This window comes from Hyposmocoma kahamanoa, unplaced genomic scaffold (genome assembly GCF_003589595.1).
Source record: "Hyposmocoma kahamanoa isolate Upper Pololo Valley unplaced genomic scaffold, ASM358959v1 101, whole genome shotgun sequence".
NCBI lineage: Eukaryota > Metazoa > Arthropoda > Insecta > Lepidoptera > Cosmopterigidae > Hyposmocoma > Hyposmocoma kahamanoa.
Window position 1 is genome coordinate 2,328,756 of NW_020653333.1, and position 20,425 is coordinate 2,349,180.

A 20,425-nucleotide genomic window follows, 5' to 3' on the forward strand; every position below is an offset into this window, starting at 1 on the left:
AACGTGTGAGATTTGTCAAAATTGTTTACTGTTGACATTTCGAATGAAATTTCATCTCAACTGATATTAGAATTGAGGTGGAATCAAATTGTTTTGGTTGTCAGAGATGTTCGAAATTTGAATGTAATAATAAAATAGAATGTAATACTTGGAGGATGGAATTTAATGTTAATAAGAAGCAATAATAACATTTTCACAGATAAGAAATTTGTTCTAACAAAACAGTTTATCTTTATGCTGGTCGGAATTTGCGGTTTTTGAACACATAGTAGAGTGTTTATGATGTGTGTGTAGATAAAGAATATAATAGTAACAAAGACCAAATATTTGAATGCGATGTGGGACCTGAGATAATTGAGGTCAAAGGCCACCAAAATATGGGAAATATATTCAATCGTTTTTTTAACTCTTTATTTTTTACTAACTTTGATCTTTAATGAATATGTCAGCCCCATTATAAAAGCAATACATCACTGTAGATAGATACTACCTCAGCTAGAATTGAAACTTTTCCCGCACAGAATCGGTTCTATGTTATTTTTTTCCATCCTCTAAGGTTCTATTGCGCGAGTCGACCGGCAGGTACATTGGCTTTATATCAGAATTTATTTATTTACAAACGAAAAATGTATATATATTTAGTTCAATTATATAACAAAATCATTAGTATATGTAAAGCACCTACGATTACAGCGGTTTTCTAGTAAAATTTCAAGGTAATTTTGCGTTTTTTTTTTTTCGAGAAATTATTTAGGCATCGTGTTTTCACACCATATACTAATCAATGTATGTCCTTAGAATAATAACGCATAGAAACCTAGTCCGCACACGCTTAGTGAGGCAAATTGAAGCGCGCCCAATGGACTTACACGAGCGGGCGGGCCTTCAGTGCTCAAGGTCAACTTGCACCGCAAACAGATCAAGAATTTTAGCTAAAAATGTCGAAATGTGCGGTAAATGAGTGTAAAAATACGTCAGACAAACATAAAATGGATACTAACATCACATTCCACAAGGAAGTAACGCGTTTCAACTTTCATTTTTATATAAATATTCAATAAAACCGAAAATTAACCTACTACTAAAACTAGCCTACATGAATTAGATTTTTGCCTCACTTGTGACAGTTCGTTTGATATGAAACTATCATTCTATGAGTTATTATTCTAAGACTGTAGATAGATACTACCCCAGCTAGAATTGAAACTTTTCCCGTACAGAATCGGTTCTATGTTATAAGCGTTCTATTGCGCGAGTCGACCGGCAGGTACATTGGCTTTATATCAGAATTTATTTATTTACAAACGAAATTAAAGCCGTTTGAGAAATGTATATATATTTAGTTCAATTATATAAAAAAAAATCATTGGTATATGTAAAGCACCTACGATTACAGCGGTTTTCTAGTAAAATTTCAAAGTAATTTTGCGTTTTTTTTTCTATCGAAAAATTATTTAGGAATCGTGTTTTCACACCACATACTAATCAATGTATATCTTTAATTTTACTATATATTTTTTCCAAACTAATTGATTTAACACTTTCACTGTTATGCGAAATCAACTAAAGCATTTGAGGTTGTATGGACTCTTAATAAAATCCAAGCAGATAAATCAAAATACTACCTAACCAAACATGTATACAAAAATCTTCTGGGCTTTATATGTTGGTTCCAACAAAACGGATTGAAATCACCCAACATTAAATGTGTGGAAACTAACCTGTGCAAATAACCGTACCTTGATAGGTTCCGTTCGAACGCAAATTTTTATGTGCAGAAAAGTGAAAAAATATAATTAAGAAATAAATAAGAAAAATAAGCCTTCGATAGGGAATCGACTCTCCGCTTAGTGTAATTATTATAATATTAACAATATGCATATCAAGCACACTTTAGAATTGGGCCCGTTTTTATCGCAAGTTGTGTAGAGTTAAATAACTTGAAGTACTCTTGATCTCTACTAGCATTAGTAGTAATAAAAACAAATTAGAAATTACGTTTAAATAATAAAAAAATAGTAGCCAATTTCATTCAATTCACATCTAAGTGCTAGTTGCTAATGTAAATAGAATGTCGCTAAGTTAGGGTCAAGTCACACTGAAAGACAGCGGCCGGAGGAACATTTTTGCTGCAAAATATTAGCTAGCACTTTGAATCTTATCTTCTAAAGAACAAAATTTATTTATTTATTTAGTTAGAGGAAGATCAACAGCTTAAAGCTAAATTAAATAATAATAATAACAACTGAGAACCAATTAAAAATCCTCACAAATAAAAATATAATAAGGAATCTGGGTACTGAATTTACCTAACTTATTATATAAAACATTTAAAAAAAGAAAAACCACAGCAGTTGTAAGCCTCACTAAGAGTCAAAGAAGTGCTCAGTCAGTGCTCTCATTTAAGTATTACATAAAATGTTAAAATTATTACTTATACACCTCATAAACTCGTTTTGCCTGTAATTAGTTCGGGTCGGAGGTTGAACCGAAAGTGAATTGTAGGAATTCCGGACAGACAATAGAGCCCGATGTTATTTTTAATAAAACTTTATGTCACTAATATCACGACCATTTCGAGTGGTAAAATTCAAATTGATTTGAAGTGATAAAATCTACTGTAAGTGCGGCACCGCGAGCAGCCGCGAGGCCGCGTGAGACTTGTAGGGACTAGTTCAAATAGGCACCGTGCTCTAGCTCCTATCTGGCCGTTACGCGCCTCTGCTCTTTCAATATGACTTGACCCTTGGTATAATAAGGATATATTTGCAAAATGGCAACCTCTGAAGAAATAACTTTTTATACTTAAATAGGACAGTTATGAAATGTCACACTATTATATAAATAATTTGTTTCATGTACTTTATATTATTCTTATGACTTTCATGTGATAAAAGTACTTTTGACATAGGCTTTATATCAAGGGTATGATTTTATGTGTACATTCGCAGAACCGAACGACGGGCGTGAGACATGGGGTACGGGAGCAGACTTTCTCCTGTCTATCATCGGATTCGCAGTCGACCTAGCCAACGTGTGGCGCTTCCCTTATTTGTGCTACAGAAATGGTGGCGGTGAGTGCTTCAACGTTTTAACCCCGCGATAAGAATTTTTTTTTTAAAGCGAGTAAACAATTTGTGTCGAAAGGCCGGCAACCCTTTGTGTGCAAGGGTGATATAGACCACTTCCCATAAACCGTCTAGTTATACCTCCCACTTAAATTATTGTAAGTCAGTATACCACTTTTTGCTTTTTAACTTAAATGAAAAACTGTTTTATACATATTGTAGGTTCCATGTTTGAAAGTAACCATAACACTAAGTGGTTTCTTTACTTTTAAATATGGAACCTATAATATACTTTAAGCCTGATGACAAGGTGTTCAACCAATGTGTCCTACCTAGTTTCCGAGACATGGCCGCTCACGAAAGAATATGTGCATAAGATTCGAGTAAACAAAGGGCAATGTAGTGCGCCATGCTCGTACCATGTACCCAATGTAGACATTCGACGTCGCACAAAGGTAGTAGACGTGACTACGAGGATAGCTAAGCTTAAGTAGAGGTGGGCGGGGCACTTGGCTAGAAGGGACGATGGAAGATGGACAAAAGCCGTTAATGAATGGTGGCCAAGAGACACAAAAAGATCAAGAGGCAGACCACACGGCCGATCGATCGATGATATCAAGGCCACTGTTGGAAACCACTGGACACGACTCGCGAGGGACCGGAAAGAATGGCGCTATAGAGAGGAGGCTTGTACTCAGCAGTGGATGCAAACAGGCTGAAATGATGAATATACTTTAAGTTAAAAGGCAAAAAATCGTATTTAGACTTACAACGTACGTGTGAGGTATCGGTTTGTCCGATTGCATCCTATTTTAAGATAAGTGTCGTGTCACAGGTGCGATGGACCGATAAAATAAAATCTACAGTGGGCGGTCTTTTGGACGAATGCACCAGGGAGCAGGGTTCGAAGTGATAATTTTCATTGATAGTATAATTATCTTGATCATTATAATCGTGATAATTACCTTGACAAATATACCTGTCATGATTATATTATTGATAAAATTAACTGGCAAAATAAAATGCTACCGCTAGTAATGTCGTTGTATATGCTTGTATCAGAGACGTATCCAAATGTGTTAATTATCAGTTTTAAAGACTTCACAAATCAAATCGTTTTCCTAAAGATTTTTCTTCGTGTTTAATTTAGTTTTCTCATTGTTTGTTACTTTTAGTCAAAAATAAAGAGACAAACGCATGAATCGGCATGGATATTTATCGAATACAATATATCGGATAATTATCAGATAATTATCAAAGAAAATAAATATCTTATGTCGAACGTTGGCAGAGAGTCCACTAACAACCGTTCTATCAAAAGTGCTATGAAAAAGAAGAAATGTCGTATTGCGGTCACAACCTTGTCACTTAACAGCGATATTGAACGTATTATATCCTTCCTAACTTCGCTCACTGTCGCATATAACATTTTATTGTAACTGAGTAAGAGCCATACCACACGGGCGCTGCCGGTGAGCTGCGTCGTTGTCGTCGCAATGCTATGATTTCAACGCACCGCGCGCTACACGAGAGGAACGTAACGCCGCTTACTTACTCACTGCAACAGTCGTCCCTGCTTCGTTCCTGGCTCCATGTCCGATGTGCACGCGTCCCGTCGTCTCATCTGGTTGTAATTTATGTGTCGTTGATCCAAATGAACAGAGTATTACCTCAAAAACACATTTTTTTCAGGAATTTTAAAGTTTCTATTTCTATATTACAATATAGTTGTTCTATTTAAGGCCTACTCTTTTAACAATAGTATTTTCGAATAATACTTATTCTTATTCAATTCCGTTGACAAAATCTTGAAATTGTTCAGAGAGGTCTATAATATTACCCTTTTGAATATATATTCTTTGAGATTCAGAGTTTTAAATAAACTATTCATGCTTAATACTTTTAAATGAAAGAAGGAATAATATTCAATTCGATAATACTTTGAGGAACATAGTAATATCTCAAAAAAATACTGTGTACTAATAGATTACCATAACAATTCAATGAAAAAAAACCCAAAAACGATAATTTGACTTAATCGTTATCCTTTTAGAAAGAAATATTTTAAAAATACACTTTCCTTATAACGAACACATGCTGTGTTTTAGTTTTAATAGCCTGTTCAACGAACGACGACGTCTTGACGACTACAACTTCGTGTTTATTACAGAATACGACTGTGTTACTCAATGTTTGGGGACAAAACGTGCAAAAAGTTCAAAGATACTACCCTGCCTCCCGCGCCATACCACATCCGATCGTTATAAGACCTAGTTTATTAGAAAGATCTCGATTTTTTTTATAGGACTGCATTTTAAAAGAAAAAGTCCAAATTTTTAGTTGATACCATGTTCATCTAAGGCATCGAGTATATAACCAGAAATAGAGACGAAATGTCATTCAATTTGTTTGAAAACTATTCTGCCAAATCATTACGGCGACAACTGTGCTCCGATTGGTCGGCGCAAATTTGAAACAATTGACAGGTGTCGTCAATTGTTTCAGTTCACATCGACCAGTTTAACTTGAGCTTTGCTATAATGGACGAAAATTGAAAAATTAAATATTTAATATTTAATCTATATAATAGTTTGTTTTGTAATTAGATGTTTTTCTCACACCACCGAATAAAACAGCCTCTCATAGGTAGAGATATCTTTATTACAATAAATACAGAATATTTTTGGAATATACGGAGACGTACATACAGGTCAGTTGTTGGCGCTGTACTATTTCAGCTTTCTAATTTGTGATTTCCGCGCAAACGAGAATTGATATTTAAAAATGATATAAGGCCCATTTGCCTGATGAGTTGCCAGGGATGGATGGCCCTTCGATTATTTCGTCTCTATTTCTGGTCATATACGTAACACTTATTTACAGGTGCATTCCTAATTCCATATACGCTGATGTTGATATTTGGTGCGGTGCCGCTGTTTTACATGGAATTGATACTCGGACAATACAATCGGCAAGGGCCAATAACACTTTGGAAGATATGCCCGCTTTTTAAAGGTGAGCTCCTAATAAGTAATAATAATATCTAATAATATTTTTGTTTTGTACTTTACATATGAGTAGTCCACTTGCAAACAGCGCTATGTGACATTTGATGATTTTTAGTTAATGGCGTAAAATGGATCGGTATTTTAAATAATTTCAAATACTTCAACAATACAGTGCCGAAACTTGGTAGGTATATTCTGAACAAATCGGTGTCAATCTTGACTACTTTTGTAAAAGTCGCTACCTTTCTTAGTTTTGCACTTTCAAAAGTTTCCATTTTGTCGTCAACCTGCAAACGCTACTCTATTGAGTATAAACTCGTGCAAAATCCGTTATTTAGTTTGATATTTATTATTTTGTCATCCGAGAGGTCCCTCGTGTTCATTTATTAAAAACTTGATCGTCAAATTTTTCGGGGAACATTGGTTTACATACGAAATTCTTGAATTGTATACTCATATTATCGGGCAAGTACAATCAAATGTGACCGAAGAAGAAATGACAGATAATGAAGATACATTGATGGTTGACGACGTGGGTACAACAGTCTAAAGGAAAGTTAAAATTAGATTCAAGTTGTATTTTTTAATATTATTACAACAAAACTAGCCAAGTTATCATAGTGTTGTTGCAAAACTAGCTACGTTAATTCTGAACAATTACGAAACTAGTTATTTTAAGATTACTGTTGAAAAACTTTTTAATTTAACTTTTATGTTCAATTTTTTAATGGAAATAAAGTAAAAAGTTTAATACTGTGATTTAGATTCTTCATAATGTTTATCTCTTTATTATCGCAATTTTCAGATAATTAAAAAAGTACCATTTAAAAATCCGTTTTCGGAACAATAATTGTTTTTTTAGTTTATAGTTTTTTTTTATCCACACACGTAACACAGTTTCCTAGTGGACTACTCAAATGCAAGTTGCACAAAACGTCGTACAACATAATTTACAATTACATATGAGCTTCCAACTCCTAAACTAGATATTAGATCTGTGTTTTAGGATGAGATCACTGTGTCCGTCGCCGAATAGTTTTTTTTATTTTTATAAAATATAAGTGCGCATTTGACCTCCATCTCACATGATGGAAAGTGACGATGAGGTCGACGATGGAGCATGCACACCTAAATAATGCCTATTCACTCTCGCCTTGAAAAGACCCAAGGTATAACGTTCAGGGAACAAGTCTGCAGCAGGGAATTCCACTCCATAGCCGTTCGCCATAAAAATGTGGAAGCGTAACGCTTCGTGCGAATCTTTGGAATATCCACAACATAGGGGTGGAACCCAAGCCTACGCCTAGTCCCCCGGTGATGGAAAGGGGAAGGCGGAATTACATCGTTGCAATATTGGACTGCGATGCAGAGGTTCCGTGTTCGAATCCCGAGCGGGGAGAAATATTTGTACGGCCTACATTTATTTCTCTCGTGAGTTTGGGTGTAATTTGTGAATGTCTATGTGTGTGTCCATGGCTCCCGCGGTACAGGGTTTCTGTAGTGTGGGGCTATGAGTCTACGTAGGTGCGTTGTTATTATTATTCTGACTTCAAAATATTAAAAGCTTCAGAGTCAGCTTTTAATGATTTTATTCTATGTATTGATTATACGATCTTCTAATTATAATTATATAAAGATAATTATTATAGGTACAATGAGGTTAGGTAGTTAGGAAGTTGTACTTTAAAGGTTACTTACATCAAAATGTAATTATTAATAATAACTTTTTTGAAATCATTTCGCAGGTGTGGGATTTTGTGCAGTGATGGTAGCATTTTACGTGTCATTTTACTACAACGTCATTATTGGTAAGCATTTTCTATTAATCATTATTGTGGTTGTTTATTTACATTAAGATTCGAAGTCAAGGTTGTTATTTTTTGTTGTATAACTATAGATACCAGTGGCGAAGCGTCCATATTTTTCGTTTTCGTTTCCCACCAGTTTCCTTAAAATTTTTCATGTCGGTATTATCAAAAGACTGTAATAGACAGCGCATATACCACACCGTGCGCGAGCATATACTTTTTAACCGACTTCAAAAAAGGGTGGAGGTTCTCAATTCGAATGTATTTTTTTTATGTATGTTACGCAATAACTCCGTTTAATTTTTGAAACGATTTTGATGTTTCTTTTTTTGTTGGATGGAGGGTACCTCAGTATTGGTCCCATTTCAATTTGAAGAAAATATTCCACTTTTAAGGGTAGCAAACTAGGGGATGAATCCGATTAATAAAATTTCTCAAATTCCGGTTTTGAAGGGAAAGGGTGCTGGTGAAATTACAGGCACATGGGACTTGTCAACTTATGTCTCAGAGTGTCGGGCGCAGTTGTCCCCCAAATATTACGCCTTAAAGCTCTGAGTGGCACTGCATTATTATGGACAGGCGTGTTGCTTACCACCAGGTGTACAACTTGTTTGTCCCGTCACTTAATATTATAAAAAAAATTGTTCTTTGACTTTTTACAACGTATAATGAAGTACCAAAAATAAACTTTTAAGTTTTATAATAATAATAATAATAATCTTTATTTATTACAAAATCGTGATACTCTGACTTCCAAACTAGTATGATACTGTATCTTGGAAGCCCGATTCTTCCCAATAAACACAATCACAAGAGATTTTGTATTGTAGTACAACTTAAAGTAAGAAGTAAAGGTATGATATATAATAACAATAACCAATAATCTCAGTACAGAGAACTAAAAAAACCGACCTCAAAAGTACGTGGAATTACATCTATTTGCCAAGTTTTATTGAAATATCCCATAGTTCGCCACTATACAGGACTTGACACAGGAGATAATAAAAAATCGGTTCTCACTACTCAAAGTATATTGAGAGAGAAAAACGCCTTGAATTGGAGAATAGCAAAACCAACCATTAAAATAATTGCTCCTTATAATAATATTTAGGCGCTATTTATAAAAATGAATCTTCATGCGTGAACAGCCCCCTTAGAAGTGGATGATTTTTTCAAAATTAAATGAGACCACTGTGGAGGACCCTCTTTCTAACAAAAAAAAAAGAAAACAAATACCGGAGTTACCGCGTAACATACATACAAAAAAAACATACAGTCGAATTGAGAACCTCCTCCTTTTTTTGAAGTCGGTTAAAAACTAAACTATGTAATTAAAAAAGATAGTGTAAAAAAGAAAATAAACAACAAAGATTGACCTTTATGCGTGGGGTGTATATATATGTTTATATATATTCATAGTATATTTGACTTAGTGCAGATTGTAAGGTATATGTTATGTATTTGGTAAGGGTAGAGTGCGTTTACTGAATGCCTCGTAGAATAGACTCAATATCCTTGTGATTATAGTGTTTTGAAAGTTTTTGTAGTACTATTTGCTATTTGACACTTTTTACATCTATATTAGTTAGTAAGGTAGTAAGTTCGAACGTGTAAGCGTCCTACCCGACGACCACTAACTGCGCTCTTGCGTTTTTCACAGAGTTGTCACTGTTTAAAGCGATGTATTTACAATTTTTATTTTTGTATGAAAGTAAAATGTGGTGAATTAAAACTCATGTAATAAAAGTTGTTGTTTGTGATGTTAGTAATACAGTCCTACGAGGTTGTTATTATTTTACAGATAACGCTGTATATGGTATTCATACACACTTTAGATAGTAAATTATTTATTGAGCTATCGAAGCTCGAGTAATTATCTAGCTGTAAAATCAAACGATGGTAGGTGAGAGCCAAAATGCTTTTGGAAGGTATCCAACGTGCTAAATATGAGGTAGCTGTATATAACCCAGTTTATTAGTTAAGTTTCCTTTCGAAACGTTGGCGTTTTAGGACTACCATTATATTATGACCTTTTCACGCGATCTATTGCATGTGTCTATACTAGAGATGTGCGTTGTTTTTCGACCGCGACGGCAGCGGCAGAGGCGTGATTTATTGGCGTGAAACCAGGGTGGCATTAATATTTTTAAAAAATACATGAGTTACTTTCCGGAAATCCCTACTAATAAAAAAGAATTAATAAAGAAGAAAATAACTGCGCTTGTGTTGAATATTTTGTCATCAATTATCCTTCACTGGATCGGGTTTCATATTGTTCAGGTTCAAAAAACACTAAAACATTCTATAAAACAACCTTTGTATTCATTTTCAACGTTTTTATACTTTAATTTGAAATTTAGCAGGTAATATTTATGGAGTTTGACAGTCCAATACATAGACATACTATATCTAGACTGACGCCGCAAGTGTGCGTACTTCGCGTGCACATGTAAGTGACAGACATTTACGTAATTAATTTTAATTGTACGGAATTATTGCATTATAAAATAGTAGGCAAATATTTTTAAATTTTTTATTGAATTTATATTCAGTAATTTTTTGTGAAATTACTCCACTAGTTTGTTATAATTATTAATAAAAAGATCGAACACTCAGAAAAAATTCCATCGATCCGGCCGGATTTGAACCGACGTCCTCTAGCCCACCGTGGCAGACGCCACACCAACTAAGCCACGGAACGAACCAGCGGACCTTACGAATTCTTCTATGTGCTTGCGTCGCGTCTTTGTATTTGGTTTTTTCAACGACTTTTTAGTCGTAGCACTCACCTACACTTACTTTACTCACTTTAAGACTTTACTGTAGTTAGTAGGTACACTATTACCGATTCTTCCGATAATTATATAAATACTGCTTGACGTTATGACAAGTGATTTCGTATTCATAGAAAAAAATGAACGAGATAACTGATTTAAACTCGAATTTATTTTATTTAGAAGCGAATTTTTGTAACGAAGTTGTACATAGCGTAATTAACTCTATGTCAATTATTGTGTAACGTACAAACTATGAATACGATGCGCCAGCTGCGGGAAGAAAAAAGCAATAGAATTGCCTTAACCCTCGGTTACTATCAGAACCGCTGTCGCCGAACTCACACATTCTTAATATGATCACTAGAAATCTTGATTAAGATTGGTCGTAGTTTCTAGTTTAAAAATAAACAACAACTTCTGGACTGTTAATATAATTTAGACTCTACCTTGTTGGCATATCATTCAAGTACAATACCTATTATTGCAAGTTGCGCCGCTTTGATTTTACATTGAAATTTCAATCAATGTGCTGCCATCTAGCGGTCAGTACATCAACGAATTCGAGATGTTTACTTAGTTTTTAAAAAAAGAAGCGATCGTATTGCAGCGGTATATGGCTTACTTTCGTTTTTTATAACAAAAAAATGTATTACGATAAACAGAAAATGGGAAATTTATTAAAATGAAATAAGACAACGATTATCTGAAACCTCAACGTGAATAATATTATTATCCATGATATATTTAATATATTTTTTATCGACTTCAAAAAGGGAGGAGATTCTCAATCCCAGTGTATTTCCTTTTTTTGTTGGAAAAGGGATGTGGTGGTCCCATTTAAATTGAAGAAAATATTTCATCTCTAAGAGTGGCAAACTAGGGGATGAATCCGGTTTCGCGCACTTTCGGTAACCGTTTTCAATAAAACTTGGCAAATAAATGTAATTCCACAAACATTTGAGATCGGTTTTTTAGTACTCTGTACTGAGATTATTGCGCTCCAAAGTAGTAAAATAAGGCATTTTTCTACGATTTTCTAATTGAAAACAGACCATAACGTACAAAGCGAAAATGGCTGACTGAACTTAAATATATACCTACCTATCATTGGCACATGTTGCATGCAAACTAAGCACTTCTACATTTCAATACCTCCAATGAACACTACGCCATCTTTATTTTTTGGTCGTCTTCTGTTATTTTTGTAAACAGCCATATTTATTTGCCTTAGTAAATAAATATGGCGGTTTAATATAAATATAATCTTAGTTGTGCTCCCCGAATTCTGTGAAAAAAAAACAAAAAAAAATAACGAATTTTGTAAAAAAAAAAGAAACAAAAAACAAAATAAAAACAGAACAAGTCCAAAAATTAAGTTGGCTTAGTGTTATTGGAGGTATCGATTTATTGTTCCGTGGTTTTTGGCTCTATGTATTCCGCAGGAATGTAAATAGAGCCTAATATTTTAAGTTCCGTTCATTCCATTATCAGGTTGGGCGTTCTACTTCCTCGTGGCGTCAGCCCGTTCAGAGCTTCCATGGGTGCATTGTGATAACGCGTGGAACACGGAGCACTGTTGGGATTCTTCCAGACTCAACTCAACCAATCGCACAGATGTCAAATATCAGGGACCGCTGTCGCATTTTACTCCAGCTTCTGAGTTTTTTCAGTAAGCATATAAAAAAGAAAAGTACTTTTAACAGGTAGAGAACTTCATAACTTCAATCTCAATCTATAAAATCTGAGAATTCAATGATTTGAAAAGGCTCAGACATCCATACTTTTACTTATTATAATTCTTAGGTTTAGAATTATACAATTTTTGTAGCTGTAGACATTGGCTTACAATTATATGGACGTCGGGTCCGCGCTAAAAAGTGTCCGAACTTATAGGGCGTTAAAATCGTATAAGGAGCGTCATTCACGTTTTGCCTTCGTTTGTTCGACTGACAGCGAAGCAAGCAAAATTAGACAGTACTGCGATGACATTACAATTTAAATTCAACGTTTTAGCTTTTTCATATTCCTTTACATGTCACTACGTTGAAATAGGTTGACTTGGGACATTTTTTTCGTGGTTTTTGTATTAGACCCATCGTCCATTTATTTGTAAGTCAATGGCTGTAGAGCTCCTTGTGAAAGAGTTCGTCCAGGGAAGTACTGCCACCTTACCTATTTCTACCGCCAAGCAATAATGTGAACATTATTACGTTCCGGTTTTGAAGGATAAGGGTGCCAGTGAAATTACCGGCACGTGGGACTTGTCAACTTATGTCTCTGGGTGACAGATGCAGTGGCAATGGCACTAAGACCAAAAAAAGTATTATTTAAGCTCACTGGTCGTGAAAAACTAAAACATGCTTCTCTGAAAGTTTTTCGAAATGTCACTTTCGCCGTTTTTGCAAAACACCAACGATATACCGATGAGATCTTTGTATAAGGGCCAAAACGCAAAATCACAATTTTACAGGAGAGGCTTCCGAACTTCCAATCTCGTATATTTTCAAGATTTCCTTGTATTTCCTTGAACGTGTTTGATTTTGTTTTAATGTTACCTTATGGATTATAATGAAATGAAGCATTTCCTCAGGACCCATCGATATATTGGTTTCATTCAATATTTTTTGGAAATACAAAAAGCTTACTTAAGTCGCCATTTTAGCTTAAACGTGAAACACACAGAAAGAGTCGGATCAGGCGCGTGTTCACACATATCACGAGCGGGCGCGTGATCCGATCCGTGCTCTCAGTGTTCTACGCTTAAAGGACTATTCACATTAGACCGTGTCGGGCGCGAGCCGAGTCACGTATGAGCCTCGGATTGGAAATCAATGTTTCTCTAATAAATAAGAAGGAGTCGTTCTATTTTTTTAAATTACTAAAAAAAAATAGACGACACAGTGATGATTATTAACTTTTAAATCCTCTTTTGCAGTCGAGCAGTTCTTGAAATGCAGCATTCCGAAGGCCTCAATGACTTGGGTTTGCCTAAATGGCAGCTAGCCATCTGCCTGGGCTTAGTCTACGTCACACTATATCTGTCGCTTTTCAAAGGCGTTAAAAGCTCAGGTAAGTTTAGGAATCGATACCACTTCAGCTGGAATTCAAATTTTTCCCGTAGTAATAAGGTTCATTTTGCTTGGGTCGAGTGGTAGGGACACGAACTTAAAGCCATTTGAAAAATGTATATATCGTGTAGTAAACGTGTTTAGTTTAGTTCAGTTGATATAAAAAAAATCATTGGTATATGTAAAGTACCTATTGTATATACTCCGTATATACAGGTTGATAAAAAAATCACTGACCATTTTTTTTCCTGTGCATAAGATTCAGTAATAGAACACACTAGTCAAATAAAACAAACAATATTTCCCATTAATTTTTAACGCGTGCTTACTTCAAAATAGTAAATAAAATTGAGCGACTGGCGCCCACTTGTGTAGGCGCTAACGCTTCGCGCGTTACTTTAGTACTTTGTTGTCTGTCAAATACACACTCGCGCGCCGACGCCGTCCACTGCCACCCCACACCGTTGTTGTTGTTATGGCAACGGCGTCTGTTAATTGTCGGGTGTCAATATTGTTCAAAATTTTTCGGAAATCTTTGAGACGTCAAACTGTGTTAATTATTTGAAAAAAAAACCGAACATGTATTTTTTATTTCCATTATACAGATGCTCCTTTTAACTGGTCAGTGATTTTTTTTTTGTCAACCTGTATAGTAAATCTTATCCTCAATTTTACTGTATTTTCAAAGCGATTGATTCAATACTTTCACTGTTATGCGAAATCAACCAAAGCCATTTGAGGTTGTATAGACTCATAATAAAAAAAATGCATTTATTTGTTTCTTGGCCTTCCATACCAATCAATTATAAGGTATAAATTTTTGGAATCCAGCAAGACACAATAGTATTAGGGTCGCATTCCAGAACTCTTCTCAATACTCAAGTCAGGACAAGTCCTGACTTCCACTTTTTAAGTATGATTTTCAGTGCAGTGAGCACTGAAAATCATACTCAAGTCCTTGCCATTAGAGTCGTATTTCCAGTGCTTGAAATCATACCCAAGTCTGCTCAAATCATGACTTGAGCATTGAGTAGAATTCTAGAATACGACCCTAAGTCTCATGTTTTTATTTATCGAATATCAGGAAAGGTGGTATGGATGACAGCTACAATGCCATACGTAGTGCTATCCATACTCCTTGCACGTGGTCTACTTCTGCCCGGCGCAACCAGCGGCATCGCTTATTATCTGCAACCCGAACTTACAAGGCTGAAGGACACGCAGGTACAATCCGTTTTTATTTGTAAATAAGTACAGATTCATACACTGTAATAACAAAAATTATAATATACGTAGTAAAATTGAAATAAATTTATTTTTGCAATTACGTCTGACATCTGTATTTATTTCAATATTCGTTGATATTCGCGAAGTTGTGATCTGTAGTCACTTGTAAATTAATTTCCGCGTATTATTCGAAATAACCTTAACATCCGTTATATTTTATACACAGCGAAATTTACATCCGCTTTCACGTATAAAAAATTAAAATCGAGGAGTAATATTTAAATTTAACAAAATGTGTGTTCGATATTTTAATTGCTATTTTAGGTATGGGTGGATGCAGCGGTACAAATATTTTATTCTGTGGGTGCTGGATTTGGAGTACATCTGTCTTACGCAAGTTACAATACGTTTCACAATAATTGTTACAGGTATGTACTGTTCAGTTGACATTTATAGATATTTCAAGACATAATTCTTACATATTGTATTGGCGGATTATGACCGACTCCATCTTCTACGAGAAGACACAACAGTAGGACGTATTGGGTTGTGTTGAGTTGAGTGGGTATGACACTGAAGAAATTTTATTTTATTTTAACATATTTTTCATTTTTATATTATCAAGTGACACTTGGCATGGGCCTAGTCAGGTATCCGTAACTCGCTCAATGTTACGCGATAAGTGCTACCGCTGAGCGTACCGACGTCGGCACAAGCGCCCATACAAGTCTTTCATTTACGAGCATTCGTTTCCGCACGATTGCACACGGCGGGGGAAGTTATTTTCACCTCTCAATGCGCGTGCTTAGATCCCTTTTTCCTCGTAGTAAGCGCCTGGTGTCATCAGTCAAATTTAGTAGGCTATTATAGCCTTGGTATTTTCGATTTTGTATGAGAGTGATGTATCTGTTACGTTGTAACTATTAAGTAAGCCGTGGTCTAGTCGTAAGCGACTCGACAGTTTGCAGTGCATCTCAGATTCCTGAAATGCAAAGTTCTATAGAGCACTGCTATTGCACCTGTCACCCTGAGACATAGAAGTCTCATGTACCTGTAGTTTCACCAACACTCTTACCCTTCAAAACTGGATTGCAGAGAGGATTGAATGGTTATGTTACTGTTTGGCGGCAGAAATAGGTAAGGTTGCAATACTTCCCTGTAGAATTCTTTCACATGGAGTTCTACAGCTACTTTTTACCCAAGTACTTATTTCCAGCAGATATATATTATACGGTCAAATGTTCATCATCAATTATAATTAAAGATCGAAACACTAAGAAAAATTAATTCGATTCGGCTGGATTCGAACCAGCACCCTAAGGCAATACGTGCCAGATGTTCTGCCAATTAAGCCACGGAACGAACCAGCAGACCTTACGAATTTTTCTATGTGTTTCAATGTTTGTTATAATAATGATAACAAACTAGTGGAGTCATTAAAAAAAATTAAATATCATAAAACATCACGACATTCAACAAACTTAAAAATTACTCGAAATATTTTTTGTATTAAATTTTTATTAAATGTCAGAATGTTTCACCACCATGATATTCAATTATTTGCTGTGAAATTACTCCACTAATTTGTTAAAATTAATAATATTTTTGTTATTTAATATATGTAATTAAATATATAATAATTAATTCTATAATTTTTATTAATTTCAGGGATTGCCTGGTCACGACACTGGTCAACTGCTTTACGTCGTTTTTCTCTGGCTTCGTAATCTTTACTTACCTCGGATTCATGTCGCATAAACAAGGCGTGCCGATATCTTCTGTCGCCACTGAAGGTAATGCTTATTTATAACAATCGACTACCATTATCAGCAATTAACTTTATTTTATTTTACATTTTTAGGGAAACTAACAGTAGGCTACAAAGTTAAATTACATAGTTACAAAAATAAATATTTATGGTCAATTACAAGTTTCCACAGATAAGTTAACAGTTAATTGGACCCAACCATTCCGTTTTCAGGGATAAGGCTGCATGAAGTTGATTACGACTTCACTCATTAACAGCAAATAAACAGTCAATCTGTTAGCAGCCTAAAGGTTTCGCATAGTTCTTTATGTTGGAACAGAATAGAATAGAATCGTTTATTTCATGTTATCAATGTCACAATATTGCAATTGGAAATACAATGTCAAGGGATAACTATGATCGTCGGTAATAAAATTATAATAATAATAATGAATATAAAATAAAGTAGTATAACTACTGCTTGTCGAATAAAATAAAATTAAAATTGTTTCAAAAGAAACTCATCGATACTGTACAATTCAATATCCAATAAAAGGTTTTTTAGTCGGGTACAAAACGTTTCATCGTTTCTAACACTTTTCAGGTCTGTGGGTAGATGTTCGTAGAATCGGGGACCTATTACCCGCGGATTTCTAGTTGCAAGTTCGGTACGGTGGGCAACGGATTTTAGTGTTCCCGCGTTTCGTAACGCTCGGCCTCCGCCCGTACGTCGCTCATAAGTAGCCAAATTTGACGCGCACGTTGGAAACGTTTTAGAAACATTTAAAAGCTAGTTCTCACTTGTTCAATGACACACGACTTTTTTCCATAGCACAAATTACGTGACTGACAGGTCCCGCTCATAGTCACGGCTACTCATAAAAATAGTTCCATTTCCAATATATATAAAACTTTGAATAAAATAAATTAATTATTACACAACTTTGTTGTTTCTCCAGGACCCGGACTCGTGTTCCAAGTGTATCCTGAAGCAGTGGCCACACTGCCTGGCGCCAGTCTCTGGGCTATGCTATTTTTCTTCATGCTTATCATGCTCGGATTGGACTCAGGGGTATGTATGAATGTGGGAAATTACTGACAATAAAATTCAGGTAGGTATTCAGTGCGTCTCTTTTATTTTTCGCATTGAAACGTTAGGCACAACGTGTACTATAAAAAAACACTTCTTCCTCTTCATTAAAAGAATGACTTCATTCATTCCTCTCCTTCACTCTCGTCATTCACTCTTATCCTATCGTTACATTCCTAAATAAACTAAATTGCGTTACGACTGACTTAATAGTACCTACCATAGATATCGTTGAGTTACGCCTTCCATCCTCTAAGGTTACGCCTATATTCGTAAAAAATATTCTACGTAATAAAACAATTTGAATATTTTTTTATTAGCACAAACACGTATTGGTAACTTCTTTGTTAATAAAAAAGTAATTTGCCATTGTACTTTTTTATTTCTTGATTTTTTATCTTTGATGACTTATTGATATTTCGCATATTTCTATATTTCTGAGTACTGTTACGCATATATTTTGCGACACTGCTGTTACCGACTCACTGATTGTTATGATGACAAATAATTTTAAAAAAGATCATTTTATTAATTATATTAGAAAATTTGTATTCGGATGCATCTAATTACGACGATTGCCGAGAGATACTTATTATGAAAAGTCGATGTCAACGCTACTTAAAAAACAATAAAGTACAAGTCTTTTATTAAAAAAAAACGACATGAAAAGTATATGGAATTACATCTATTTGCCAAGTTTTATTGAAATTGATTCACGGAAAGTGGGTGAAATCCAATAAGCCGAATCCCCCAAATTTACGACAGTCAGAGGTGGAATATTTTCTTCAAATTTGATATTGACCACTTCTGAGATAACCCCTTTCTAACAAAAAATAATCATGGAAATCGACAAAATGTCGGATGCGTACTTTTTTATGCGTGAAATGAAAAAGTACAATTGAATAAAAACCTCTTCCTTTTTTTAACGAAAAAAATATATACTCGTAGTGCGGTTGGATAACTGAACTCCTTAACATTTAACAGAACAGTGTTCTTAATTTAGATAAATTTTTTGTAGTTGTAAATAAGTATTTAAATTATAATTAACTGCGTTTCAACAGATGGGAGGCCTGGAGTGTGTAATAACTGGTCTTCTAGATCAAGCTCGAGCCAGTGGTGCTCACTGGCTGCGCCGGGAGCATTTTACATTGGTCGTTGTTTGCATCTCCTTTTGCGTCGCTTGCATCAATGTCACCCCTGTAAGTTTTTTTTTGTATAATACCAAATACGACGAACGAACATGTCGTGCGCCTGGTGGTAAGAGACACGCCTTCCATATCCATAACAGTAGCATTGTCACAGCACCATTACCCTTCTCAACCGGAACGCAGTAATGCTCACATTACAGCTTCTAAAAAGTGTGTTACCGTTATTAATTGAGCTGTCAAAGGAAATTTGAAATAAAACTGTTATCAAAACTTGAAGGTTGGTAGCCTTATTATATATACCTTCTTTCAAACAGAGGCCGCGGGTACGAATTGTTTTTTGACCTCTGAGTTTTTTGGAATTAATATGCGACATATGTATAATTTGAAATTTCAGTGCCTCCAGTGAAAAAGGGAATAACTCAAAATCGACACTTTTCAGGAGATAAAAAAAACCATACTTTTACTGATTGTTGGTTGTTCGCATTTATTATTAGCATTTTTTATCATTTCTAGCTTTAGGTACACGTCTAAGCTTTTGTTTGATGGGTATTGGTTAAATATCCAGTCATAATTTCAATATTTTTTTAAAGTTTTTTTCGAGTTGCCCTTGTTTACAAAGAGCGTAAAGGTACAACACGACTTATGTTAACAAATTTTAAGACATAAAACGACTTATTCCTTTAGCTGCGACTATTCTATGATTATAACAATACTTATGACACTCATCTTTAGCATAAACACTACACAATAAAAATGTGTATGGAAACAACTGTGCGTTAAAAATAAAGAAATTGTATAAAAATATGAAAATGTATTGTATGTTACATTAATCTGTACATTTGTCGTTAAATAATTATAATCGCTTAAATCTGAGTCTTCATCGACTCTTACCGTTTTGGCAGTTAAAATTCATGACATTAGTTAAAATTCATGACATTCACTGTCAATTAATGGTAGAAGAGCCAGAAGATCCTTCTTTTATATGGAGAAGTTTGTCGGTTCTGTTTGTCAACAAATAACTGAGATCTTTGACTCTTCCGAAAATCGAGTATGTACTCGATCTTCCGAATTTCTGGAATGATTAGAAAATATTTTTACACTAGCTATTACCGGTTCTTTCGTTCACTATTTTTATATATATATTGCTATTGTAAAAGTAACAACCTTACGTCACAAACATTACTTCTTGGTTTAATAATTCCAAGTTCTCGATCCGTAATTAACTCCCTCTGCAATGAAAGCAAAAAAAAAAATAACTGTATACATGACAATAATAACAAAAAATTTACTAAAAATAGGAAAAATGTATAGGTACATGTAAATTGTACCTAAATGTTGTTATTGTAGGAACTATAGGTTACTTACACTAATCTACTTACTTACTGTAGCTATGATCAAACGATTCTGGTGGATTTCTAATAAAAAAGGGAACAAACGTTACTCTCAAAATTAAGTACATAATTATAGTAATACTTATCATCAAA

General features: G+C 34.7%; 1 protein-coding gene across 1 annotated transcript in view; it reads left to right on the top strand.

Moving 5' to 3' along the window:
* LOC113230362 (sodium-dependent noradrenaline transporter-like) overlaps positions 1-20,425 on the top strand; it is a 36,716-nt gene that overhangs the window by 7,931 nt on the left and 8,360 nt on the right. Inside the window, exons 3-12 of the mRNA XM_026464268.1 lie at positions 2,952-3,074; positions 5,952-6,083; positions 7,822-7,884; positions 12,153-12,330; positions 13,597-13,730; positions 14,814-14,953; positions 15,281-15,384; positions 16,625-16,749; positions 17,663-17,775; positions 18,855-18,992. Of these exons, the coding sequence (XP_026320053.1) occupies positions 2,952-3,074; positions 5,952-6,083; positions 7,822-7,884; positions 12,153-12,330; positions 13,597-13,730; positions 14,814-14,953; positions 15,281-15,384; positions 16,625-16,749; positions 17,663-17,775; positions 18,855-18,992 (1,250 nt within the window). The remainder of the gene's footprint in view (positions 1-2,951; positions 3,075-5,951; positions 6,084-7,821; positions 7,885-12,152; positions 12,331-13,596; positions 13,731-14,813; positions 14,954-15,280; positions 15,385-16,624; positions 16,750-17,662; positions 17,776-18,854; positions 18,993-20,425) is intronic.